Source organism: Cebus imitator, unplaced genomic scaffold, assembly GCF_001604975.1.
Source record: "Cebus imitator isolate Cc_AM_T3 unplaced genomic scaffold, Cebus_imitator-1.0 Scaffold472, whole genome shotgun sequence".
Lineage (NCBI taxonomy): Eukaryota > Metazoa > Chordata > Mammalia > Primates > Cebidae > Cebus > Cebus imitator.
This window is the reverse complement of record NW_016107787.1, coordinates 435,299-463,236: the sequence shown is the minus strand read 5'-3', so window position 1 is coordinate 463,236 and position 27,938 is coordinate 435,299. Positions and strand designations below refer to the sequence as shown.

The 27,938-nt window shown below is 35.4% G+C and overlaps 2 protein-coding genes across 5 annotated transcripts in view; one reads left to right on the top strand and one right to left on the bottom strand.

The window, feature by feature from the left end:
- STYX (serine/threonine/tyrosine interacting protein) overlaps positions 1-27,938 on the top strand; it is a 49,500-nt gene that overhangs the window by 15,751 nt on the left and 5,811 nt on the right. Inside the window, exons 5-11 of one of the 3 annotated variants that reach the window (XR_005197416.1) lie at positions 4,821-4,881; positions 5,262-5,298; positions 5,702-5,741; positions 5,832-5,882; positions 7,329-7,401; positions 11,101-11,194; positions 13,505-13,654. Coding sequence is in view for 2 of the 3 variants with exons in the window: in XM_017512395.2 (XP_017367884.1) it covers positions 4,821-4,881; positions 5,262-5,298; positions 5,702-5,741; positions 5,832-5,882; positions 7,329-7,401; positions 11,101-11,194; positions 13,505-13,578 (430 nt within the window). In the remaining variant the exon portion in view is untranslated. Of the gene's footprint in view, positions 1-4,820; positions 4,882-5,261; positions 5,299-5,701; positions 5,742-5,831; positions 5,883-7,328; positions 7,402-11,100; positions 11,195-13,504; positions 13,841-27,938 lie in introns of those variants that run through there. The other 2 variants (XM_017512395.2, XM_037732766.1) reach the window with 2 other exon arrangements.
- Positions 20,717-27,938, bottom strand: part of GNPNAT1 (glucosamine-phosphate N-acetyltransferase 1) — a 13,933-nt gene continuing 6,711 nt past the window's right edge. For both annotated transcript variants that reach the window (XM_017512398.2, XM_017512397.2), the window contains 5 exons: positions 26,983-27,150; positions 25,600-25,662; positions 23,939-24,066; positions 22,837-22,898; positions 20,717-21,214 (listed from right to left, as the gene is read on the bottom strand). In XM_017512398.2, the coding sequence (XP_017367887.1) occupies positions 21,067-21,214; positions 22,837-22,898; positions 23,939-24,066; positions 25,600-25,662; positions 26,983-27,136 (555 nt within the window). In that variant the 5' untranslated portion in view covers positions 27,137-27,150 and the 3' untranslated portion in view covers positions 20,717-21,066. The remainder of the gene's footprint in view (positions 21,215-22,836; positions 22,899-23,938; positions 24,067-25,599; positions 25,663-26,982; positions 27,151-27,938) is intronic.

Below are 27,938 nucleotides of genomic sequence, written 5' to 3'. Positions count from 1 at the left end.
CACCATGTTGACCAGGATGGTCTCGATCTCTTGACCTCGTGATCCACCCGCCTCGGCCTCCCAAAGTGCTGGGATTACAGGCTTGAGCCACCGCGCCCGGCTTATAAGCATATTCTTATAGATAACTTCTGTTTTTTACATTGGCTTTTTAAAATTATTTTTTACTTTATATTTTTTGGAGATTGGTTCATACCAGTACTTATATCTAACTGCTTTATTCTTTTTAGGTTGCATTGTAATCCGCTGTATGGTTATACTAAAATTTACTCAATCAGTCTGTTCGACATTTAGATTGTTTCTGGCCTTATACTAGTATGTATAGCATATAGTGACTATCATTGTACATATTATTCAATTTGTATGTGAGCACATTGATAGGACAAATTTGTAGAATTGCTGTATGTAAGATTATGGACATTTTAAATTTTGGTAGATGTCACAGATTACTTTGCAGTGAGTTGTTTCAGTTTACATTGCCACTATCAAGTGTATGAGAGTCACTCTTTGCTTGATATCTCCCAAGATGGAATTATAAAACATTTTTAATTTCTCCCAAGTTTAATAGAGTAAAAATGGTATCTCATTTGTTGTTCTTATTTATCTTACAGATTCAGTTGAGCATGTAATGGTTTTTAATGTTCTTTATTTTAACTTTGTTTTTAAAATAGAGTATATTACGCATGGTACAGAAGTGAAAGGATATGTAAATGTATGTTGAAAGTTACTCTACTTCCTCCTCTAAACCCAAGCCCCCTCACTCCTCTCCTGGGAGGCAGCTTCTTCTTTGAATATCTATGTAAAAGTATATATGTTAAAAATTTTATTTTAGCCTGGGTGCGGTGGCTCACGCCTGTAATCCCAACACTTTGGGAGGCCGAGGTCGGCAGATCACCTGAGGTCAGCAGTTTGAGACCAGCCTGGCCAACATGGCGAAACCCTGTCTCTACTAAAAATACAAAAATTAGCTGGGCGTGGTGGCAAATGCCTGTAATCCCAGCAGCTTGGGAGACTCAGGCAGGAGAATCACTTGAACCTGGGAGGTGGAGGTTGAGGTGAGACGAGATTGCGCCGCTGCACCGCAGCCTGGGCGACAGAGCAAGACTCCATCTCAGAAAAAAAAAAAAATTTTAATGCTCTCCTTTATTTATAAAATGAAATCAGTCTGTAAATATCTGTAAATACAAGATAGATATTCTAAAATATATTGTGTGAACATATAATAGAATACTGTTTGTGAAAAAGAATGAAATATATGTGTTTGGATTTGGGCTGATCTCCAAGATAATACAGTATACGAACAAAGCAGGGTGTGGAACAATGTATGTATTCCCAATGTGTTGAGGGGAAAAAACATATATATATAATATATATATATATATATATATATATATATTATATATACTTTATATATAAAAATATATAAATATATATATAAATTCATGTATATACTTTGAAAATTTCTGGACCAACCGACTAGAAACTTCATAGTGACTGCTTCTACAAAGGAAAATTCAGGGCCTATTATGTTAAAGGGACTTGTTTTTCTTTTCTTTTTATTTTTTGATACAGAGTTTTGGTCTGTCACACAGGCTGGAGTGCAGTGGCACGATCTCAGCTCACTGCAACCTCTGCCTCCTGGGTTCAAGTGATTCTCCTGTCTCAGCCTCCTAAGTAGCTGGGACTACAGGCACACGCCCAGCCTGGGCCATGTTTGTATTTTTAGTTTCACCGTATTGGCCAGACTGGTCTTGAACTCCTGACCTTGTGATACACCCACCTTGGCCTCCCACAGTGCTAGGATTACTCACGTGAGCCACCACATCCAGCTGAAGGACGTATTTTTCACTGTACACTTGGTTTTCTTGGGAGATTGGCTCCAGGAACACCCACGGATAACAAAAATCCTCAGATGCTCAAGTCCCTTATATAAACTGGTATAGTATTTGCATACAACCTGTGCACATCCTCCCATAAACATCAAATCATCTCTAGATTACTTATAATAGCGCAATGTAAGTGCTGTGTGAATAGTGTTGGATTTTATTTATATTACTTTTAGTGTTGTATTATTTTTTACCTTATTTTTTGTTAATGTTTCTGATCCATCATTGGTTGAATCCACAAGTGTGAACTTCTTGGATACAGAAGGCTGACTCTATATACTTTTGTAGTGTTAGAATTTGTGTGTGTGTGTGTGTGGTTTTAGGGAGAGAGAATTTAATAGGCAAGAAGGAAGAGGCTCCGCTGTATAGAGCTAGAGGGAGGGGTGCTCCAAGCTGAAAGAAGGAACTCCCTAGAATTTTTTTTAAGTATATTTAGTTTATTAAAACTATTAAAACGGAATATCCCAAAACACTGAATATTTTTATAATTAGGAAAGAAATACTTTTTTATTTTTTATTTTTATTTTTTCTTGAGATGGAGTCTCACTCTGTCACCCAGGCTGAAGTGCAGTGGCACAATCTAGGCTTACTGCAGCCTCCACCTCCCAGGTTCAAGCGATTCTCCTGTCAATGCCTCCGGAATAGATGGGACTATAGACACGTGCCCCCACACGTGGCTGATTTTCATATTTTTAGTAGAGATGGGGTTTCACCATATTGGTCAGGCTGGTCTTGAACTTCTGACCTCGTGATCCACCCACCTTGGCCTCCCAAAGTGCTGGGATTACAGGCGTGAGCCACCGTGCCCAGGTTTTTTTTTGTTTTGTTTTGTTTTGTTTTTTGACAGGATTTCTCTCCATCGCCCTGGCTGGATTGCAGTGGTGTGATCTCTGTGCACTGTAGCCTTGACCTCCCAGCCTCAATCAATCTTCCCGTCTCAGCCTCCCAAGTAGCTGGGACCACAGGTGCACACCACCAGACCTGGCTAATTTTTTAAAATTTTTTGTATAGATGGGGTTTCGCTATGTTGCCCAGGCTGGACTCCTGAGTTCAAGCGATCTGCCCACCTCAGCTTCCCAAAACGTTGGGATTACCGGCATGAGCCACTTCACCTGGCCATAAAGCACTTATTCTTATAAGTATTTTGGAAGGTACAGAATGACACCAGGAGGAAAAATACTTACATCATCCACAATTCCACAATCTAGAGAAAATGCTTTAGTTAACATTTGACATATTTCCTTCTAAGTCTTTCTCTGTTGTGTATGTGTATTTCTGTATATACGCATAGAGTTATTTATTAAAGAAAATAGACTTCTATTTTATAATATCAAACTATAGAAGTTGAAACTAATCTTAAGAAAAAACAGTCAAAAAATCATACTATACATTTCTAGTTTGTACAGAATTTTTGTTTTAAATAACAATATTGTTGGTGCAGGGTCTTTATCCTGATGGAAGAACCATTTCTTCTTAAACTTTTACATTACTAGCTTCTTAGAGATTGATAGTTCTACTAGTGACTCTTGACACTAAAAATGGTATGTGTTACAATATTTTAGTTTCATTCTGAGTTAACATTTTTTCCCTGAAGCATTGTTTTATATAACTAGAGTACCCAATCACTTGAGGATACAGTGATTGTGGAAATTCTTGTGGGTAAAATATTGGATTTTCCTTAGATCCTGAGGTTCAACTTCTCTTGTTTTCTGTTGTTGTTTTGATACAGAATCTTGCTTTTTCACCCAGGCTGGAGTGCAGTGGCCCGACCTCGGCTCACTGCAACCTCCGCTTCTTGGGTTTTAAGCAGTTTTCCTGCTCAGCCTCCCGAATAGCTGGTATTACAGGCATGCACCACCATGCCTGGCTAATTTTTGTATTTTTAGTAGAGATGGGGTTTCACCATATTGGCCAGGCTGGTCTTGAACTTGTGACCTCAGGCGATCTGCCTGCCTTGGCCTCCCAAAGTGCTCACCTTACAAGCATGAGCCACCACGTCCAACCTCTTAGATTCTCTGTGTTAAAGTCCTGAATTTTTTGAAGTTGTTACCACTTAAGTGATTTGTTGAAGAACTGTAATTTTTAATGCAAAATTGTTCTTAAAACTAATAACTTAGCTAATTACCTATAGTTGTATTAATAAACAGTGATCTTAGGTTAGAAATGGAAGTTTTTTTACAAAATAAAATAAGCCAGCAAATTAAAAATGCCCTATTTTAAGTATTTTGTAAAGTATAAAATTCAGGACAGGTCCTCTCTCAGCTAGTTTTAGTTTAGCTTAGTTTAGTTTTTTTTTTTTTTTTTTTTTTTTTTTTTGGAGTTGTTTTTATAAGGTGTTTTTTTTTTTTTGTTTTAGCTTAGTTTAGTTTTTTTTTTTTTTTTTTTTTTTTTTTTTTTTTTTTTTTTTTTTTTTTTTTTTTTTTTTGCTTTACTGAAGATTAGTTCAAAAGTGAATGTTTGACTCATGGTTCCGTAGACCATGCCTTCTGTTTTTATTAGTTTCTTCTTCTTTAGACTTTGGACTTCCTCTGAAATGTCCTCTGTAGGTTATGAGCAGGGGTCACAGGACCACTCAGAGAGTATTTTATAAAGATGGAGTGTCCCTTTGTTTGCTCAGGATGGTCTTGAATTCCTGGGCGCAAGTGATTCTCCCACCTTGGTCTCCCAAAATGCTGGGATTACAGGCATGAGCCACTCTGCCCAGTCTGATGGATTTTTTTAAATAATAAAATATCAGAGATGTTAATATGGTGTTTCAGGTTTTAAATGCTATGCCTTCAAGCAATATAAAATCTACCACACAGTTCTTGGCTATATGATACTTTGAAAGTTGTTTTGCATTCTTGTCATGGTTACCAAGAAATAATGAGTTACTTTTTAGAAATACATTAACTGTTTTACTTAAAGTGTGCTTATCACAAAATACTCTATTTTCAGATATTTAGTCCTGGATATTGCAGATAATCCAGTTGAAAACATAATACGTTTTTTCCCTATGGTAGGTACCAATATTTTTAAAATATCATTTAAAATTTATTTATGATTTGAACTCTTAATTGTGCTTCTGAAACTTATGACTTTTACTTTGCTGTGACTGAAAAGTATATGATTATGTTATAAAGAAAATAAGTAGAAAATTTTTTTATGATCTTCAAAAATTTGAGGAATCGTATTTTGACTTTATTAGATTCAAATTAAATTTTGGCTTCTGTAATTTTTTTGGACTTGTTCTATTTGTACCATTTTGTAAATTTGTGGATGAAGATAATTTTTATACATGTATAATTTTTATACATGTAGGAGGAAATTGTTTTCAATAGGTTTCATTATATGCGTTTATTTTATGCTTACATGAATCCACATGTCTTTTGCCTCCAGACTAAGGAATTTATTGATGGGAGCTTACAAACAGGAGGTAAATAATATTTCCTTTACTTAGCGAATGTTTATATTTAGATTATGTGTTAATTTTTTAGTTGGTATTTGTCTTAAATGCAGGATATGAAAGTTAGATTTATATGTAGTAGCTTACCCCCCAATTTGTGTTTTCCCAGTTACTTGTTTCCTTTGGATAGGCTTTCTAGAGCATCCCTATAGATTGTCTTCAAATCCTCTGTGAGCTTTCAGTTTAAAGATTCTCCTCTATTCTCTACACAGTTAATATTAAGAAACTGTAAAGATTTGAAAATTAATATCCAAGTGGTTATAGTATATGATATAAAATATTTAAGGAAAGAGTTACTTTACTGTGGTTTCAACATATTTCAGCTGCTGACCCAGGTGGTTTTCTGTTTGAATAACTAATTCATGTTTTTCAGGAAAAGTTCTTGTGCATGGAAATGCAGGGATCTCCAGAAGGTATGATGTTAGAAATAATCTTTCTTTCTGTAACATTTAATTACCGAGTTTATTTTCTTATTTTTTCTAAAATTGTTTTCCCTTCTTCAGTGCAGCCTTTGTTATTGCATACATTATGGAAACATTTGGAATGAAGTACAGGTAAGAAAATACCCTAAAACCTAGCCACGTTTAAATTCTCATTAAAATGAAGCTTAATAGAAATGGTTTGCAAGTTTGAAGTTCCTATTCCCCTGATTATTTCTCATGTAGTTATGTTTGATTAGGCAGGCCCTTATTCCATGGTTAGTCTCAACCTAATTTATCTATCTGTATAGATATGCATAGGCTAATAAGGAAATCCTATGAAAAACTACTTACTTACCCAAAGGGAATTAGTTGGTCTGAGTATAAAAACTCCTGTACACAAATGTTAGTGCTTGCTTTATTTAAAAGGCGAATGTATTATGTTCTCCTTTAACAATAATTGGATGAAAAATTACCTAAGAATCGTTGGTAACATCTATCCACAATTCAGAGTAGTCTTTCTTATCAAAAATCATCTTTTCCAAGCATCCTATATAAATTTTTTAAAAGATAGGGGATGGTCATGAGCTTCTTGCCCCAAGACAAAGCAAAAGCCTCACCAGTGTACAGTATTTCCTTTCTCAGTTTGTCTTTTTTACAAGTTAGAAATCTTACAGTAATGATTGACACCTCTATTTCAGTTTCCTTTTATATTTAAATTAGAATGGAAAACTTTGCTTAAAGATATCTATTCTGAAAGGAATATTATTTGAATACAGATCTTTGTCTATTTGATGGAAAAAAGATTGAACATGTATTGATGGACTTCACATTTTATAAAGTTTTATTATTTGAAATCTTGTCAGAACATTAATGTTGGAAATAACTTGGATTTATTGGGTCTCTGCTATGAGCTCAGTACTATTATAGGCACTTTTATCTCATTTAAGCCTCACAACAACGAAAGGAATCTAAGCTTCTTTAACTAGTGATAATATTTTGAGCTTGAACTTGTATATACACAAAATGCTTACATTTTATTTATTGTAGAGATAGGATCTTCCTCTGTTTCTCAGGCTGGAATGTAGTAGCACAGTCATAGCTCACTGTAGCCTCAGACTCCAGGGCTCAAGCAGTCCTCCCACCTCAGCCTCGCAAGAAGCTGGGACTATGCCACACTACCATGCCTAGCTAATTTTTAGGGTTTTTTTTTGGTAGAGATGGGGTCTGGCTAAATTGCCCAGGCTGGTCTGAAAGTCCTGGCTTCAAGCAATCTTCCTGTGTTGACCTCCCAAAGGATTGGGGTTACAGGCATGAGCCACTGTACCTGGCCACTTTATACTTAATCTCCTATTCATAGTAGTTCCCCAAAATAGGTATTATTATACTCTTCATTTTACCAATGGACAAAATACGGCTTAGAGAAGTTGAACAAGCTGCTGTATGCTTATAGCTGGTGAGCAAGGAAATTGTGATGCTTTTTCCATTACAACTTGTTACCCCTCTCTATTGTTAAGTTGTATGATTATGATTAATTCATTAAATAATGCTATCACATTAATTTTCTTTTTTTGTTTTCAGAGATGCTTTCGCTTATGTTCAAGAAAGAAGATTTTGTATTAATCCTAATGCTGGATTTGTCCATCAACTTCAGGTAACTTCTCTTTTCTTCCTCTTTAAGGTAGTCAGAAAGTAAGATATAAAATCTTTTGCACAGAAAATTTAGGTGTACTATTTACTTTGTAAATACTTAAAATTGCCATAATCTGACTACTTTGATTCTTTATTCAAGTATATATCTCTATTTAGAAGTATTTTTGTGGCTGGGTGTGGTGGGTAAGGCATTCGGATCACTTGAAGTCAGAAATAGGAGATCAGCCTGGGCAGCAAAGCAAAATCCAATCTCTAAAAAATAAAAAAATGAAAAAAATTGGCCAGTCATGGCAGTGCATGGCTGTGGTCTCAGTTACTCAGGAGGCTAAGGTGGAAGGGTCGCTTGAGCCTAGCAGTTTGAGGCTATAGTGGGCAGTGATTGTGCCATTGCACTCTAGCCTGTGAGGCAGAGTGAGACCGCAGCCCTAAAAAATTAAAAAAATTTTTTCTTAAAAAGCTGACATTACCAAGAAAAAAGGGTTAAAGACACATTATCAAAACTTACATAAAATAGTTGGTGTTAGAAATGTCTATTTTTTTCTTTATTTTGATCACAGAGCATAAGAGAGTTTTGATTCCAAGTATACTAACTATAACAGCTTTTTCTATTCTATGTTTATCTTTTCCATGTTGTTTCATATTTTGTTCATGTCTGGCAGAGGCACTGAAAGACAATAAACCTGTGAATTAGCCTGATTAGACCAGGTTATTCAGTTTATTCCTAGAGGCAAAATGATAGGCTACAGAATGTGCTCTGGCTGATTATATCCAGTTATGCAGGAATAAAGCTCATGTTTCGACATCAAGAATATTTATTAAAAATATATTGCAGTTACCAAGTTTTAAAATTCATTTTAATGTTTAATTTACTTTTCATTTTTACTGCATTCCAAAGAGAAACAGTGGCATCTGTGTTGAGCCTGTTCATGTAAAATGATTGTCTTCTAACTTTATAAGTTTCTTTACCTTTTACCATGTTGTATAAAACATTCTTTTTTTTTTTTAATTTAAAAAAAATTTTTTTAAGGTTTTCTTTTTTGTGGGTACATAGTAGGTTATATAGTCATGGGTACATTAGATATTTTGATACAGGCATGCAATGTGTAATAATCACACCACGGAAAAACAGAATATCCGTTCCCTCAATCATTTATCCTTTGTGTTACAAACAATCCATTTATACTCTTATTTTTAAATGTGTACAAACATTCTCTTTTAAAATTAATTTTTGTATTTCAAAGAGAAGTATATGTGTATGTTTAAGAAAATTGGCCTGGCGCAGTGGCTCATGCCTGTAATCCAAGCACTTTGGGAAGCCAAAGTAGGTGGATCACCTGAGGTCAGGAGTTTAAGACCAGCCTGGCCAGCATGGTGAAAACCCATTTCTGCTAAAAATACAAAAAATTAGCCGGGCCTGGAGATGCATACCTGTAATCCCAGCTGCTTGGGAGGCTGAGACAGGAGAATCTCTTGAATCCAGGGGGTCGGGATTGCAGTGATCAGAGGTCGGGCCACTGCACTCCAGCCTGGGTGAAAGAGCAAGACTCTGTCTCAAAAAATAAAAAAAATAAATAAAAGTTGAGCAGTACCTAAAGAGAATACAGTGTAAGGTAAGTCTCCTTAATAGTATATCTTGAAGATTATAACAGCAGAAATAACTCTCTCTGCCTGCGTAATATTTTAATTATAGATCTCTCACAATTTTATGAGTGGTTTCTTATTTAAGGACCTTTCAGTTATTTCTAGTCTTTCATGATTATAAGGAATATTGGAAAGATCCTGATAGGTACATCTTTGTATACCTGTGTGAATATACCTGTAAGGTAATTGAAGTGGAATTGCTGGGTTCCATCCAGTGCATTTGAAATTTGATAGATGTGAAATAATATAAACTTATACCACCAGGAAACAAGGAGTGCCCATTTCCTCCTACCCTAATTAACAACAGTGGCCAAAAGTGGTTTTGTTTTGTTTTTTTCTGAGATGCAGTCTTGCCCTGTCACTCAGACTGGAGTACAATGGCACCATCTCTGCTCACCGCAGCCTCCACCTCCCAGGTTCAAGCAATTCTCCTGCCTCAGCCTCCCAAGTAGCTGGGATTACAGCTGTGCACCACCATGCCTGACTAATTTTTGTATTTTTAGTAAAGATGGGGTTTCACCATGTTGGCCAGGCTGGTCTGGAACTCCTGACCTCAGGTGATCCACCCTCCTTGGCCTCCCCAAGTGCTGGAATTATAGGTATGGGCCACCACTCCTAGCCCAAAAATGTTTTATCAGATTTTTTTGATCATTGCTGTTATGGTAGTAAAATTGGCAATTCCTTAGGGCTTTAATTTGCTTCCCATTTATTTAGTTTCCCATGTTTGGGTTATTTGTATTTATTTTTCTGTGAATCATTTGTTGGTGTTCCTCTCACCAGTTTGTAAGAGCTCTTTTTATGTTATAGAAATCTATTTGTAGCCTCCCGGTTTGAAATATCATTTTTATTTTATACCAAATTCTGATACGTACTTTAGAGTTTTGAAGTTTTTTCTCTATCTTCCTCCCTCCCTTCTTCCTTTCCTTCTTTCCCTCCTTCCCTCCCTCCTTCCTTTCCTTCTTTCCCTCCTTCCCTCCCTCCTTCTTTTCTTTCTTTTCTTTCTTTCTCTGAGCCAGGCTGGAGTGGAGTACAGTGGCACGATCTTGGCTCACTTCAAATGAACATCCATCTCCTGTGCTCAGGCAATTCTCTTGCCTCAGCCTCCTGAGTAGCTGGGATTATAGCCACATGTCATCCTGTCCAGCTAATTTTTGTATTTTTAGCTACAAAAATACCTAAAAATAGTAGAGCCTGCTGCTTGCAAAAAATGGCAGGTGTAGGTGTTCACATTTTCCTTAATATGTCCCACCTTCTCCCATAGGCCATTCATACTTCCTGACTTTGTCATTCCATGCAAGGGCTTGCTGGTTTTATCTTAGGTCTGTCACCTTTTTTAGTGAGCTATGAACTGTACCTACTCTGGCCCACAGAGGCAGGCATCTGTTGTGCCTAGCTTAGTATGGTTCTGTCTTTTTGAAAATTTTATTGTGGAATTATACAGATATAGAAAATGCATAAAATGTAAATAAGCATCCATGTAGCTATTGACCAAGTCCAGAAACAGAATGTTTACCAGGACCCCAAAAGCTTTTTTTCTGACCCTTCTCAAGCACAAGTCTTTCTCCTTCTGTAAAGGTAACCACTGTCCTGACCTAGCTGGTGATCAATTCCATTATTCTCATTTTCAGGGTAATGGTTTTTTCCTAGTTCATCAAATGTTTTCTGTTTTCAGAAAAGAGAGAAACAAAAATGACTTTATTCTTCTGCCTATAACTAGAAGCAGAGGACTATTGGGATTGCCAATTTAGGTTTTTGGTGTTTATTTGAGGGGGCTTTTTTTAAACAGATGAAGTCAGAGGTCATCATGGCTAATGCCATACTGACTGGCAGTTCAATGTGCAGTACCATAGTGCAGGCTATTAGCCTGACTTGATTTGTAGTAATCAGTAGTTCTGAATTTATGAGACGGAGATTTTAAACTTCCATTGCTCTTCAAACAATATGGCACCAAATTTTTCAGTTTAGATGAAAAATACCAACAGTGTATACATTAATCACTCTTTTGGGTCTCCAAGAATATAAATGTATAATCAAGTTAATTAATATTTTTGTTTTTTAGGAATATGAAGCCATCTACCTAGCAAAATTAACAATACAGGTGATGTCACCACTCCAGATAGAAAGGTCATTATCTGTTCATTCTGGCACCACAGGTAAGGATTTTTTTCTTTTTTGGAGAAATTTGGGAAGAAAGATAATGAAAGGTGGAGAACTTGCTACAGGTTACACTGAACAATTTAAATTATTTAGAAAACTTGTTAAACTAAGATTATTTCAAAAGGATTCATTTTATAATGAATAAATCTGTATTATAATAAGCTTAGGTCTCTTTAGTAGTACATCCATTTTGTAAAGATTAAAATAAGAAGAATATTGGGAGGCTGAGGCGGGTGTATTGCCTAAGCCTCGGGGGTTCGAGACCAGCCTGGGCAACATGGTGAAGCCCCATCTCTACTAAAATACAAAAAATTAGCCGGGTGCAGCGGCATGCACCTGTAGTCTCAGCTGCTTGGGAGGGTGAGGCAGAATTGCTAGAAAGCGGGAGGCAGAGGTTGCAGTGAGCCAAGATCACATCACTGCATTCCAGCCTGGGCGGCTTAGGTGATCTTATTAAAAGTAAAAGGTGGTTAATACAGCATGTAGGGTGGCTAATATGAGCTGTCTTTCTCTTGTCAATATTTCCATCCTTTCTTCCCTCTGTTGCTATTTCAGAAGTACCCTAAGCCTCTTATTTTCAAAGTTAATCCAAGCATGCTGTCAAAAATCTTCCTTTCCCAAGACCTTGCTACTAATGTTTATCACCTTTGTTTCTCCCCTACCAAAGCACACAGTCATTTTTAATTTATTTCCAGTTTTTCTACCCCACAGTTCATTTCAACCTTTGAGCCAACAGTTATATAAGGTAGTAAGAACAGCTTATATACCTAGTTAGCGCTGACCTGGAAATTGAGGACAGGTGATCTGATCCACAAGTATAGAACTTTTTGTACTCTACTGCACTGCCTATAGTGAGTAATACAACTGTATATTCACCCCCAAGGTTCAACTTTCTAATTATCCTTGACTTTTTCTTTCCTTTGCCACATCTAATTAATAATTGCTTTCCACGTCCTATAGGGTCTGTTTTATCAGTATTGTTAATATTCCTTTCTTTTTTAAAAAGTGTCCTCAATCTAGTTCAGGTCTGGATTTGCCTCCTGTCCAGACTCTTGTTATTTGATCTGTTCCGTACATTGTGGCTAGAATTTCCATGAAAGATATTCCTAATAATGACATATTTCCTTTGCCAAAGCCTCCTTTGACTTCATTCCTACAAAAGTTTATAGAATGCTATATGTAGTAAAGCCCCTTCTGATTTTTCAGTTTCTTTCTCTCATTGTTCTTCTTTATATCGGCATTTCAGAAAACAACTACTGATGGCTTCCTTTGTGTGTCTTCTTTTCCGCACCTAAAATGCATCACATTTAGTCTCCCTCTTCTTGGTTCATATGTGATTTCCTCAGAAAGATATGATAATTAATGCACTCTTCCTTCCTAGACATTTGGAGTTCCCACAGAAGCACAGCACTTCATCTGAAACTTAATCACAGTATCTGGATTTAGCCTAAGGGCCAGGATATTTTACCTCATTCAATTGTATTGATACTATATTTTTGTTTATTTTATAAATTTTATAGTGAAACAACCTCATATTAGAATCTGTCCTCTAAATTAACATTATTATTACCATGATGTAACAGTCATGTAGGGCATAAGTTTAAGATTGTGCCATTGTTAGGCAAAAGACACAGCAGATCCTCTGAGGTTTAACTGTTCCCTAAAGGTTTCCTCCATTGAGATTCTAATTTCTTGCTTACAACTTTTGGGGATATAGAGATAGCTTTGATTCTCTGTGGGAGATTTCTGTACTAACAGATGCTGATGTGAAGGATAGGTAAAAAAGAAAATCTCTTTATATGCTACATGCCTTCCTTTCTCCCAACCTAGACTTCCATAGCTTCAGTGGAAAAGTATTTTCAGCTGCTCTTCATAACAGTCTCTGTGAAAGCTAAAAGATTATCTACAAAAAATTATACAAATACAAGACTAATTTCCTAAATTTTATGCCCTAAGTTACATGTTTATGATGCCTAAAAAGCAATTAACTTGATAACTAAACATTTATGTATTGTCTCTTTAAAAGGTCTATTTTCACACTATTTCAAAAATTATTGTTTATTTTGTATGCAATACCTAAGACATATTTAATATTTGAGAAGGAAAATATATCTTGTCATGAAGATTAAAAAGTTATAGTATTTAGGTAATTTATAACAAAGGAAATTACTAAATTTTGCTATTAATTCAGTTGTAGAATTTTCATAGTGTACACATGATCACTTAATGAAAAAAATTTACTCACTGTAGTATTTTAACATCACTTTATTTTAGTGCCCTTTTTATCTTTATCCAATAACTTTTAGGCAGTTTGAAGAGAACACATGAGGAAGAGGATGATTTTGGAAACATGCAAGTGGCTACTGCACAGAATGGCTGATTGAAGAGCAACATTATAGAGTGTGAATTTCTTTTTGGGAAGGAGAAAATACAAGAGACAATTATAATTTAAAATGGTAAAAACATAAGTTTTTTTTGAATTACATGTTGCTTCCAGACATACTTCTCTGGAATTTGTTGAGCAACATTTTAAGATGTTGGACTTCTGCAATAGATGGCACTGATGGTTTTACTCTTTTTTTTAAAAAAAAAAAAAAAGAAACACTTTACAAGTTTTATTATAAACCAAGAATTTTGGACTTGCAAAGAGGTATTATTGCAATAATGCACTTTTCATACTTGAAATTTATTTGTATGATATAGTTATTACTTTAAGCAAAATGCAAGTTGGGGGGATTGTTTATAAAGTTTGGGTAATTTATAACAAAAGAATTTGCTAAGATTTGCTAAAAATTCATTTTTCTGTTATATATTACATTTTTAACATAATTTTACACTTCAATTTTATGATGGGGCCTCTTACAGAAACATTAACAAAATGCAGGAATCTGCCACATTTCTTTTTTAGTATGACTTAATAGCTTAATTATTTTATTTTTTATACTTCTTGTTCCCTTATTAATAGTCTTTAAATCATGACCCTAATCAGCTATCCTTACTTTAACATGATCTAATTATTGCTTCCTTTCCTATTAGTTTCCTAAATTGTTTATTCTACATAAAAAAAAAAAAAACCTACAGTCTCAATGATTAAAAGGAAGATGTTTTGCTTTATAGTACCAAGTGCTTAAAAACAAGGATAGTGTTAGATTTTCAAGTGACTTTCCTTTTTGCATTTTTTTTGGTGTAAAAGCTGTATGTTGTATTTGTTCTTTTCAGAGTTGTCCAGTCCTTTTTCCCTTTGTCCAAAATGATTCTAAATAGAATCTAATAAACCAATGTAGCACTATTTTTTTCTAAATGAAGCCCAAAAAAAGAAAAGTGCCTTGCATCATTAAAAAAAATAATAAAATCCTCATGACCTCTAAATTAGTATGTAGAACAGTGAAAAGTTCTTAACATTTTTCTGTGATTTCTTTTCTCTTTGTTTTTTTGTTTTCGTTTCTGGTTTTTTTTTTGTTTTTTGTTTTTTTTTGAGACAGAGCCTTGCTCTGTTGCCAGGCTGAGTGCAATGGCATGATCTCAGCTCACCACAGCCTCCACCCAGCAGGTTCAAGTGATTGTCCTGCCTCAGCGTCCTGAGTAGCTGGGACTACAGGCACGCGCCACCACACCAGGCTACAGCTAATTTTTGTATTTTTAGTAGAGACGGGGTTTCACCATGTTGGCCAAGATGGTCTCGATCTCTTGACTTCGTGATCTGCCCGTCTCGGCCTCCCAAAGTGTTGGGATTACAGGGGTGAGCCACCACGCCCGGCCTTCTTTTCTTTTTAAACTATAAATTACTTTAAACTGAAAGTATGAGGCTCAAAGAAACATTAGTAAATTATTTGGAACATGGATACTCTTTCCTTTTATGTTGACTTAAGGATTCTGTGAAATTGTTCTGGCTCATACAGAAGCTTTTCTTTGGGGAAGGTGATTTGTGGGAGACTAGTGTATTTTAAATTAGCATTTTAATCCATTCTTTACATTCAGTCCAGATCTGCCCCATAATTTGCTTTAGCAAGTCACTTTATGGATTTTTGGCTCTCCATGTTTTAGTTTGTGTGTATAAAAATTGTTCTAAGAAAACATTTTTGCTATTTTAAGTAATTAAGGGAAGAGAGGAGTGTTTTTAACTTTTTATAGTTGATGACTTTTGGGTAGCACAAACAAAACTCCTTTGTATCTAACTTTTCTCAATCCTCTTTTGAGGTGCTTTACTAATGGGAATGATTTCTTTGTTCCCTTGGTACCAAGAGGTACTATGCAAAGTAACCTATTAACACCAAGTTACTTGCTTTGCTTTCCTCCCTATGATGTGATAATACAGTAAAAGCTTTCTTATCCAGCATAGTGGGAAGAGTGGAGATTAATTAAAATTGTTGTTAAGAGTTAATTCCTATTACCCAGGTGATGTTCCTCTTCTGATTTCCCTCCCCTTCCCTTCTCCTATCTTACCACCCTGAAAACAGCATATTGTTAATCCCGTTGTTGTCCAGTGTTCTGCTTTGTGATTAGGTCCTTTGGTGTACAATGGTCTAGTGGAGTCACGATTTGCGTTGGATGTTCTAAAATTCCAGTTGTTAAAGTTCCAGATAACACAGTTTTCCTGTATATAGATCACTATTGGGCAGTCAGCAAAGATCTCTTACAGTGTAATAACAATCTCTGATGCTTCATTTAACAGAAACTCTGCTTAAAAGAATCTTCATAATAATAAGTTTAGATTTTAAAAACTTGTTTCATAAATATACATATATCCTCTCTAGTAGTCTGGCCAAAAGAAAAGATTTTGTTATTGATAATTTGTAGCTGGTAATTTTCCACTTTTTCTATCCACTGTTATTTTTATGTTGTCACTGAAGTGCCTGCCCAGCACTGTATATTATAGTCTCTCACAAACACTGGGAAAACGGACTGTCATCATCTTGAGTACAATATTATCATTTGAGATGGAGTCTCGCTATGTCGCCCACACTGGAGTACTGTGGTGCAATCTTGGCTTACTGCAACCTCCACCTCTGAGGTTCAAGCGATTCTCCTGCCTCAACCTCCCAAGTAGCTGGGATTAGAGTTCATGCCACCCTGTCCGGCTAATTTTTGTATTTTTAGTAGAGATGAGGTTTCACCATGTTGGCCAGGCTGGTCTTGAACTCCTGACTGCAAGTGATCCACCCATCTCGGCCTCCTAGAGTGCACAGGTGTGAGCCCCTGTGCCAGCCAAGTACAATATTAATGTAGATAAAATATAAAGTTTATTCTTTCATATAAGAACATTTCAAGTTTGTTTTTTCTTGGATCTGTCTGTCCATCTAATGTTCAAATAGTTCTGGTAGCTCTTCCTATTCTTTATTCTATTTGATTCCATTTCTGTGATTTCTTTATTACCAGTGATGTTTTCTGTTAGTTAACTATGATAGATTTAATCAATCATGATTTATTTTCTAGAGTATTTAAATAATGTTTGACCACCCAATTCCAACATTAAAAGTGTAATCTGGGCACATAATTTATAGTGAAATTACATCAAAACATAGGGAAACTGTATTACTGTCCACGTTGAAAATAAGAAACTTGAATATTGAAAATATTTAAACTTGGAATGGTAGTATTCTAATTTCAGTTAGTTGGTTCCTGTTAATTTCTTACCTATTAGATGTTTAAACAGCAGTGACCTTTGTTTACCTGTATCTACTCTTTGGTGGAAATGTTAAACCGTGAGTTTTTGCTACCAACTCAACCACTTAACTGCTTCATCTGAGTTTAGAAGTAATGTCAGAAAATGTTAAGCATGTCTGTAATAAGAAAATATAAGGTTTCTAATTATCTTATTAATATGATAATTCAAGTGAATTAGGAATATTTAACTGCAATCTTGAATTATAAAGTTGAGATACACATATCAAGATCTCAACTTGATGTAAAGTAAATGAGCAGTTACCTGGCGGATTTTTTTTTTTTTTTTTTAATAACTGGTTGAATCCATAATCCCATAACAAACATAGCTTCACCTCAGTATTTTCTTTCCTTCTTCATTCACCAGTGTTCCAATAAGGGAATGCTAGAAAATACCTGATAAGTACTGAAAGACCGTTTGTGAAAAAAATTGATTAGAAAAGTAAGTTTCTAGGGTCTTTGAATGCTGGATTTTTTTTTTTTTTTTTTGTCTTTCCCATCTGTGGCAGCTAAAACAAAAATCACTCAAAATATTCAGGTTTACATGTTAGCTCTCTCTCATAGGGAGTTGCCATACCTCACAGTTCAAAGTGTATTCTCTAGATCAGTAACATTATACTGACATGTAATTGCAATTTACTATGCAGCAAAAATGATTCAAGAAGAAAAATAACCTACAGTGTCTATATACCTTTGTGTATACAATTGCTTAAGTTACTCTGCTTTTAACATTTGTACTTGGATAAAATGCTTATGTCTGTATAGGAATGTCACAGTGCAAGATGCTGCTAGCCCAGGCACAAAGTATTAAAATTATTTTGTGAAGATTGGTGGTTGTATTAAAACTGCTGTGCCATTATACCTCCAGAATATTGCAAAGCTTATTCATACTGCTGCTTATACCTCAAAAGTTCTTTAGATTGTTATCTATGGGTAAAAGTAACCCAATTTTATTCCTGTGAGTTAAGAGTGAATGAACATTGAATGCTGAGAAGCACTTAAGAGTATCCTCTAAAAAACTGTGGATGCACACAAGAAAAATTATGGTCTGTAGTCCAGGCAAGCCTCAAATTCCAACTCAGGTTTATTTTTAAGGATTAGTTGAGCAAGTTTGGAGTTGGAAGTGAGAGAATTTGTGTTTAAAGGAAAGGGTAGGTCATCCATAGAACAACTTTCAGTCATTAGAAAAAAAAATACTTCCTGCTTTTATAGTACCTTCTCTCATTAGGCCCACCTGCATACTGTGCTTCATAAATCTAAGATCCTCTCACAACTATACCATTATTTTAGGCACCACTGAAATAATTACCTTTAGGGAATATACGTATTGCTAACAAAACTATGACAAACCATTGATAATGTATCCAGATTTCAGAGATAAAACAATGCATCTTAGCTGATAAAGAAACAAAAATATAAAAAACATGGGACACAGTAAAAATGACAACTACCCCTTCATTTTATCTTTTCATAAGCAAATAGTGCTCAAAAATGTGAATAGCCAGACATGGTGGGTCACACATGTAATCCCAGATACACTAGAGACTGAGGCAGAAGATCACTTGAGCCCAGGAGTTTGAGACTAGTTTGAGCAATAGTGAGACCCCACCTCTACAGAAAAATTTAAAGCCAGATGTGATGGCACACACATGTAGTACCAGCTACTGGAGAGGCTGAGTCAGGATGGATGGCTTGAGCCCAAGAATTGGAGGATGCAGTGAGATATCATCATACCACTGGATTACAACCTGAGTGATGGAGTGGGATACTGTCTCTTACAAAAAAGTGGGCCAGGTGCAGTGGCTCACACCTGTCATCCTAGCACTTTGGGAGGCTGAGGCGGGAGGATCACTTGAGCTCAGGAGTTTGAGACCAGCCTGGGCAACGTAGACCCCATCTCTACAAAATTAAATTAGCTGGGTATGGTGGCATATACCTGTAGTCCCAGCTACTTGGGAGGCTGAAGTAGAAGGATCACTTGAGCCCAGGAGATTGTGGTGGCAGTGCGTGGTGATTGTGCCCCTATACTCCAGCCTGGGCAACAGAGTGAGACCTTGTCTCAAAGAATTAAAAGAAAAAAAGAGACTACTGTGGGTACACTGCCTGTGGGGTAGTCCTGCTCCACAAGGAACAGTTAAGAAGTACAAGAAGTGTTTTATATAGCATTTTTTTGTATTTACATTTACTCACCATATGGCTTCAAAAATCATAAACATGCTCAACTAAAATTATAGATCACCATTGTCCTCAATGACAAGTTTTGTATGGTGTACCTTACCTGTAATTCTGTTTCCTATGGGAGGATTTAAGAGATGATCTTAGGAACACTGCTTAAAGGAATTTACTTAAGTGCCAACCTTGTGAACGATTTTACCTCAAATTGTTCAGTGGTAAGAAATGTAATTAAGCATTTAATTTTGCCTTTTACTAGGCTAATTTTTTTTTAACATGAGTTTTTACTTACCAGAATTTACCTGATAAAAACTACTCTTTGCCAGGATTGTAGCAGGACTTCTGAAAAGATAACTAGCTTTGTTGCTTTTCAATAAGATCAGTTTGTCTGCATAGGTCATAAGTAGGTAAGTAGGGCACTCGTGGTGAAGGATTTGTTGTTTTGGAAAGCCAACTATATAGCTGACTGCATAGAGGGAAATCCAAAATCCAGATGATGTGGCATGAATCAAAGGGATGAGAAACACTGGCATTTTCTTTGCAAGTTCGTTTTACAAAGAGCACATAAAACTAAAATTTTATGAATTATGACTTAACCTCATAGTTCAATAGCAGACTCAAGAAAAGCACAGATGTGATTCTAACAAAAGACTACTCACATATTAACAGGTTTAATATAATATGGAATGCAAAAGATTGGAACCATTAAAGTATTTAATTCATACTTCAACTTTAAAAAATAATTAAGATAAATTAAACAGGATAATGACCAAAGTAGTGCCATTATAATCATATTAAAAAGTAAAGCTTCCATCAACATTTTACGAATTTGGCAAATCCAGTAAAACACATTTTTAAATATTGTATTTCATTCAATTTTGTGGTAGTTCATTTTTGAAAAAACTTACTCAGAAGAGAGGCTTCAGATACCCATAAAAAGAAAAACGGGGTAGAAATACGTATGCTGGGTTTGCTAATTCACTGTTTAAAAAGTATCTTAGATGTCCCACTATAATTGCTCTTAGCTGTTTTTAGCAAATGAATAATTACAATTCACAGACAAGTGGCACTTTTTATCTACATAGATTTATATAAACTTCTTTTAGTAAAATGTTTAAATTTTTTACTTTTAATCTTGTCAAATAATTTTCATTTCTTCTACTTTAAAAGGTTGGCCAGGTTGTTTGCCTATATTGGGATCAACGAATGTTGGACTACACTATGTTTAGTTACAATAACTAATTTATCCAGTCTGACTTAATATGTGGGAAACAATACACCCCTAAGTGTATTGAGATGTTTCGTTGAAACAAAAATATTTAATTTTATGCATGTGATAAGAAACAGCCTTACTCAATATATACTTTTTTTTTTTTTTTTTTTTTTTTTTTTTTTTTTTTTTTTTTTTTTTTTTTTTGAGACGGAGTTTCGCTCTTGTTACCCAGGCTGGAGTGCAATGGCGCGATCTCGGCTCACCGCAACCTCCGCCTCCTGGGTTCAGGCAATTCTCCTGCCTCAGCCTCCTGAGTAGCTGGGATTACAGGCCCAGCTAATTTTTTGTATTTTTAGTAGAGACGGGGTTTCGCCATGTTGACCAGGATGGTCTCGATCTCTTGACCTCGTGATCCACCCGCCTCGGCCTCCCACGGTGCTGGGATTACAGGCTTGAGCCACCGCGCCCGGCCATATATACTTTTTTTTATGAGCAACACACATAGCAGACATATAACTCCTTATTACCCATATTCTTGACTACCAAGAAATGAAGCCAAACTTTTAGAAAAATACAATGCAAGAAAATTCAAGTTAAAAATATATTCCTTTGGTTAAAAATCATCCCCTTTATAATATTCATTTGTAATTTAAATTCACAGCATGTCCCACCAGCCCAAAGTAATCTTCTAAATGTCATTACACTTGTAGTATTACAAGTATTTATGGAGGTCACTCGGCTGCAGCAACAAAACATTTCAACTCTACGAAGAGTGTAGCCTTGTAGCACTAGCTCCTTTGACAATTTTCTTATAAGACCCGTTTACTTGAGAAACCTCCGACACATGTAGTTTTCTTCAGATACAGTATATCCAAACTTTTTATAGAAACCAACATTTTGTGGTAGACATTCAAGGGTAATCTTGTAACAGTTCAGTTTCTTGCTGAGCAAAGTAAGGGTTGATAATAACCTGAAATTTAAAAATGGGGAGGGTGAGGAGATAGCATTTGTTAATAAAAATTGATTTTAGAAACTATGAATTAATGTTATAAAACTTCGGTTTTCTTAGAAATAGGCTTTTATTATGGCTTTTCCCATTGCATTCATGTAAGTTGATAAGCATTTAAATCACCAAAGCATTAGAGTCAAATATATCTAGTAATCTCCATCTCACTAATAAATAGGACAAATACTAAAATCCCCCTAAACCCTCTTTAAAAATGAAATTTAAGGCCAGGTGTGCTGATTCGTATCTGTAATCCTAGCTGAGGCCCAGGTGGGTTGATCACCTGAGGTTGGGAGTTCAAGACCAACCTGACCAACATGGAGAAACCCCGGCTTTACTAAAAATATAAAAAAATTAGCCGGGTGTGGTGATGCATGCCTGTAATCCCAACTACTGAGGCTGAGGCAGGAGAATCACTTGAACCCGGGAGGCAGAAGTTGCAGTGACCCAAGATCACGTCATTGCACTCCAGCCTGGGCAACAAGAGCGAAACTCTGCCTCAAAAAAATAGAGGCCAAAATTATTTTGTTAAAGTTATTTAATCTATTTAAACAACTTAGGAGCAGTCAACATTCCCACATAAAATGAGTGCATTTTTAAAGTTACTTTAATATTTATGAAGGTTTGTATCAACTTAACTCAAGATTGGTCTAATTAATGTGAACTGGAAACAAGTCTACATCTATACAAACTCTTTGTGAATCCAACCCCAGTATTAAAGCATGGATCTAAATGCCTTGGAGCATAAAAACTATAAAGATCTACAAACTTGGCCAGGCGAGGTGGTTCACGCCTGTAATCCCAGCATTTTGGGAGGCCTACGCGGGCGGATCATGAGGTCTGGAGTTCGAGATCGGCCTGACCAACATGGTGAAACCCGTCTTTAATAAAGATACAACAATTAGCCAGGTGTGGTGGCGTGTGCCTGTAGTCCCAGTGGCTCAGGAGGCTGAGGCAGGAGAATCGCCTGAACCTGGGAGGCATAGGTTGCAGTGAGCCAAGATCAGGCCACTGCACTCCAGCCTGGGCGACAGAGTGAGACTCCATCTCACAACAAACTAACAAAAAACAGACCCTGTTTCAAAAACTGAAAAGTATAAATTATAATAAGATGCAAGTTCTTATACAATAGACAATAAATCTGTCACTTATTTTAAATGATTTAGATAAACATAAAGGAGATTATACAGTGAAGGCTGTTTCAGTATGTATGTCTACAACTTATGAGAATGACAGATCATAGAATATTCTGTAATAGTTGTACATTTCCTTTGTTATTAAATACGCCAGAGAAGCTGGGGCAAATCTGATTAGCCCAAAAGTTTGTCTCCTACTATATGAGAGTATTACTATAAAAGTTAATAATTTAAAGATGTTACTGTCTGTAAACAAGTATACTTCCGATTTTCAAACTTTAAGGCAAAATATGTATAAGACTTTATTTCTTCATGAAATTGAGTCTAAACTATTGGAGTGAGAATGAGTTCAAAATTAATGAAGCCAAAAAGAACTTCAAACAAGTATCTTCATAAGAAACTAAACTGGAACAAAATTTATCCAGGATTACCTTGTTTCTGCCTACTTACAATTTGCCAAGCTGCTTTCCTCTGCATTCATCACTAACGACAACATCTTCTACTCTTCCTCTCTGAAAATATTTACATTGTTTAAAGGAGTAAGCATTTACTTTTGTTTTCAGCTAAAACGAGTTGGTAAGAATTTACTGATAATAAGAAGTATATTTTGTAAACTTAAACTTCACAGAAACCAAAATCCAAAAAATATTATACAGTGAAGCCTGTTTCAGTATTTATTTCTATGACTTATGAGAATGAGAGATCACAGAATATTCTGTAATACTTGAATATTTCCTTTGTTTTAAAATATGACAGAGAGGTTGGGGCAAATCTGATTAGCCCAAAAGTTTGTTTCCTACTAGTATAAGAGTACTACTATTAAAAGTTAATAATTTAAAGATGTTAAAGATGTTTTTACTTATTAGAGGAAATAGTATGAGTCAACTTGTGGGCTAAACTTGTTTTGGCTATGTCCCTAACCTTTCCACCCCATTGTCTTTAAACAAGTATCAGAATCAACATCACTAAAATGTTGCCTTTTCATGAATATATCCATCATTCTACTCCTTGCTTAGCAAGTTATTTTAGATAGCCAAATAAAATTAATGTCTAGTACAGAAACCCCACCAAAATTCTTAAGTGTCACAGAACACATCCCAAGTGTTCCTACCTTATTGTCACTGAATTACTAAAGTTTTCTCTCTTTATTATTTTATGAGTTATTGAGGGCTGAAAGGGCATTACATGCACTAGATATATTAGGACAGAATAATAGTCTGAATACCATTTGGAAACAGAAATTTGTGCTAATGTGTATTCAAAGTATTGTTTTCTTAAAAGAGTAACATTAGAGGTTTTGTGCATTACTGCTAAATAGTTTGGTTTCTCTATGGCTATATCAAATTGATTCACCTTACATAATAATTTTAGCATACAATTCATACTGTTAATACATTTTCTTTCTTAAAGCACCCAGAACACACTGGGAAAGATATTTCTAAGAAGTACTGAAAAGCAGTGAGAAAACAGATTTGTCTAATGGAAACTCAAAGCCAGTTGTGCTAGAAAACACTTGTTCATTTTACTTATAAGCATTACTGTGAGCACGTACCTTAGCACAGGAATGGATGAATTTATGTTCTATTATCAGAGTTGCTGTAGCAACAATCTGTCCTAGAGTCACATCTTCTACAACTGTAACATAATAATCCCCAGATTTTTTCATATGCTCAAAAGATTCTGTGGAAATTGGACAACAAAGTGTTACACAGTAGACATTCAACTTTATGGGGAGCCAGAAAAATATTAGGATTAGCTGACTTAATTACTAAATATTTAAAGCTATTTTACCATAGGAATTTACCTTCCATTTCTAAAGAAAATATTACCAAGTAGTTGAAATATCAGCAAATAGTATCAATTGGAATATAGCCTATATACATTCAAAATATCTGCTAGCAAAATAAAGACTAATATAGCTGTTTTTAAGATAAGAGCACTTAAAATACAAGTAAATGACTGATGTTGCCACTTCCATGACTCACTAATGAAAACTTCAATTTCTTCATTTGCTTACTTTAGATTTCTTTAAACTTTATACTCAATAGATATTCAAATATAACAAAATTCTGCCCATTTTAAGAAGACCATGTTTACATGGCTCAATTCTAGAATTTTTGTCTTTGGTTTCAAAATATTTTTACAAAACAGCTTTCAATTTTCCCTTTGTGATGGAAAGTGTTTTGTGATAACATGACTTGCTCCTGTTTGCTTTGAGAGCACCTTGCAAAGGAGGTAAAACATAATCTGTTTCCAAGTAACTTTTCCAAGTCGCATAGCAAATAGGTGCAAAGATACTTCTCAATGGATTTTCAGTACTATTGCTGAAATAACATGGTTTCCTATCTAATTGATGTGCACGCAAAGAGAAATTCAGGAATAAAAACTGAGGCTAATAGTCTTTCATTGTTAATTTCTATAGTCTCATTCCAGATACAGATCTAAAATGGGAAAAAGAGATAAATTCAATGAATGAAAATAAACAATGAGAATCAGAGAATAATGGCCCTCATTCTCAGGAGGGTCAAATAGAGTTCAATACAAAATTACCTATTATAAGGAAATGAATTACAATTCATCAGCTATTAAATATTACTAAATATTTAGTAATGATGAATTAATAATACTTCATTACCATTATAATGGGGAAAAGCAGTGTCAGTTAAAACAGGAGAAAGCAGTGGTAGAGCACTGGACAGAATTAAGGTTTTATTCCTCTTCATAGCAGTAACTACCTGTGATCTTGGGTAAGTCTTTGGATCTCTAGTCTAGACTCCCATTTTCTCATATGTCTAAAAGAGGAGGGTTAGATTAACTCTTAAGATACCTGCTAACCTTAAACTTCAATACAAATAAACCTCAAAATAAATTTAAAATGTATGCTCTTACATTTTTGATTCAGTAATAAAATTTCTGTAAATAACCAAAATAAGGGAAATACTACCAAAAAAACTCTAGAGCAACCACCTAGGTCCTATTCTACAGGAATTATCTAATAAAGTAGTCAGATATTTTGCAAAACAAAGTTACTGGTACATTTGGAATTCTAGAATGACTCAGCCACATTAAACATTTAAATAAGAAAATAGCTAATTTGTTATTTGAATCATTTCCAGCTATTTGAACAAAAACAGAAGTGGGCACTGAATAGCTCTAAACAAAAATGAAATCAGGTTTCCCTTTATTTCAGGAAAAAAAGGCTATAGTACTTACTCATAAATTGTTCAGGGCTGACAACTCCAGTCTCTGTTAGCTGACCCAATACCTTAAAAAAACCTGGTTTTGAAAAACAGATTTCAAATTATGAGAAGAGGAAAAGACAGAGTATGAAAAGAAGCAATATGTTAAGCAAGTGGGCTTATGGGCAATTATTCAGAACTTCCCATAATGATCTTTTAATTATTAAAGTGAACCCTATTTTTCTATAATCACTACATATCACAACAACAAAAATAACAGGTTTTACCAATGCTTTTACCTGCATAAGATGTTTTAAATAGTGCTGACCTGAATATCCAGTATTTATAGACCCAGAACAAATGTTTTTCAATGTTTTATATTTTACATTAAGTTCAATGAAAAGGATGCCAAATTTTCCCAAATATATATTTGGTTTTACTTAAAGGTGCAATATGGCCAAATATGATATTTATAAATTAAAGTATATGTAACATTGTTGAGATTACACTCTTTAGTAATTTCTGGTTAATTTCACTAGTGTACTATATCTGAAAATGTGAACGCTATACCTGGAATTTTGAAAATCCTTTTTTTTTTTTTTTTTTTTTTTTTTTTGAGATGGAGGCTCGCTCTGTCGCCCTGGCTGGAGTCCCAGTGGGGCAATCTTGGCTCACCCGAAACATCTGCCACCCGGGTTCAAGTGATTATCCTGCCTTGGCCTCCTGAGTAGCTGGGACTACAGCCTCGTGCCACCAAACCCCTCTAATTTTGGTATTTTTGGTAGAGACGTGGTTTCACCATGTTGGTCAGGCTGGTCTCAAACTACTGACCTCGTGATCTGTCTGCCTCAACCTCCCGAAGTGCTGGAATTACAGGCATGAGCCACTGTGTCCAGCTGAAAATCTTAACTTTGCACTCAATAATTAGGCCAAAATTAGGTACTTCAGGCTGTCTAGCAAAGAGAAAACTGTGAAAAATACAAAGCTGACTTTTAATTACCAAAGTTTAAGGAAGTTCACTTGGAGAATTTGGAGGTTAAAAAAAAATAAGTGTAGAAAAACCCTTTAACATATCCAAGGAAAATTATTTACACCTTAATTCCCCAGCCAGCTTCTTAAGATTCCTCCTGTGTCATTATGCATGATAATTTCATTTTTGTTAATGGGAAATCTTGGCTTATTTAGGAAGAAGTGATGTTGCATTTAAGTCATTTTAAATGTTTCATAGTAATATTTGGTCTTAGCCATGAAACATACTCATTGGTATTGAGTATCCGTCACTTTAAAAATTAAGAATTATACAAAAAAAGTACAAAAGTCAAATATTTAAAAAAAATTATCCACATCATTAATGTTCATAGAGAAAATGGAAGGGCTAACTCTAATTTTACACAAGATTGGTAACTGAGTACATTACCTCGATTTAAATCAGCAGTACAAAGAGGCCTCAAAACCAAGCCTTCTCCAGGATGTGTTGGGGAAATGGCTGGAGAAAATGTAGCTGTATTCTGACTCCAGTCCACTTCTTTGAGTAGACTTGGGTCAAACATTGGAGTTTCATCAGGTTTCATCTTTCTAGTAAGTTCTAAAATAAGAATTTAAATATTAACTCATTTTATTTAATAGAAGGAAAATTATGATTGTTGAGAAAGTTAATATAAATTAATGCAATTAGAAGCATTCCTTTAGCAGATACTTGAGATATTTTACTGCAACCTGTCTTGAATCTAACATTAAATATCACAACTACAGATAAATGGAAAAATGCCTACTATCAGATAGAAAATGGATAAGTGACTAAATTAGTAAGTTTTAAACTATAAAATCTCATTTATTATCAGGTCTTTTTTTTGGAGGGGGACATGGAGTCTTGCTCTGTCACCAGACTGGAGTGCAACCTTCAGTTCCTGGATTCAAGTGATTCTCCTGCCCCAGCCTCCTGAATAGCAGGGATTACAGGCACCTGCTACTATGCCCAGCTAATTTTTTTTTTCAGATGGAGTTTTGCTCTTATTGCCCAGGCTGGAGTGCAATGGCATGATCTCAGCTCACCACAACCTCTGCTTCCTGGGTTCAAGCAATTCTCTTGCCTCAGCCTCCGGAGTAGCTGGGATTACAGGCATGTGCTACCACACCAGCTAATTTTGTATTTTTGCTACAGACAGGATTTTCTCCATGTTGGTCAGGCTGGTCTCAAACTCCTGACCTCAGGTGATCTGCCTGCCTCAGCCTCCCGAAGTGCTGGGATTACAGGCATGAGCCACTTTGCCTGGCCAATTTTTTGTATTTTTAATTCACCATGTTAGCCTCGCTGGTCTCAAACTATTGAACTCCCAACCTCAGGTGATCAGCCCACCTTGGCCTCCCAAAGTG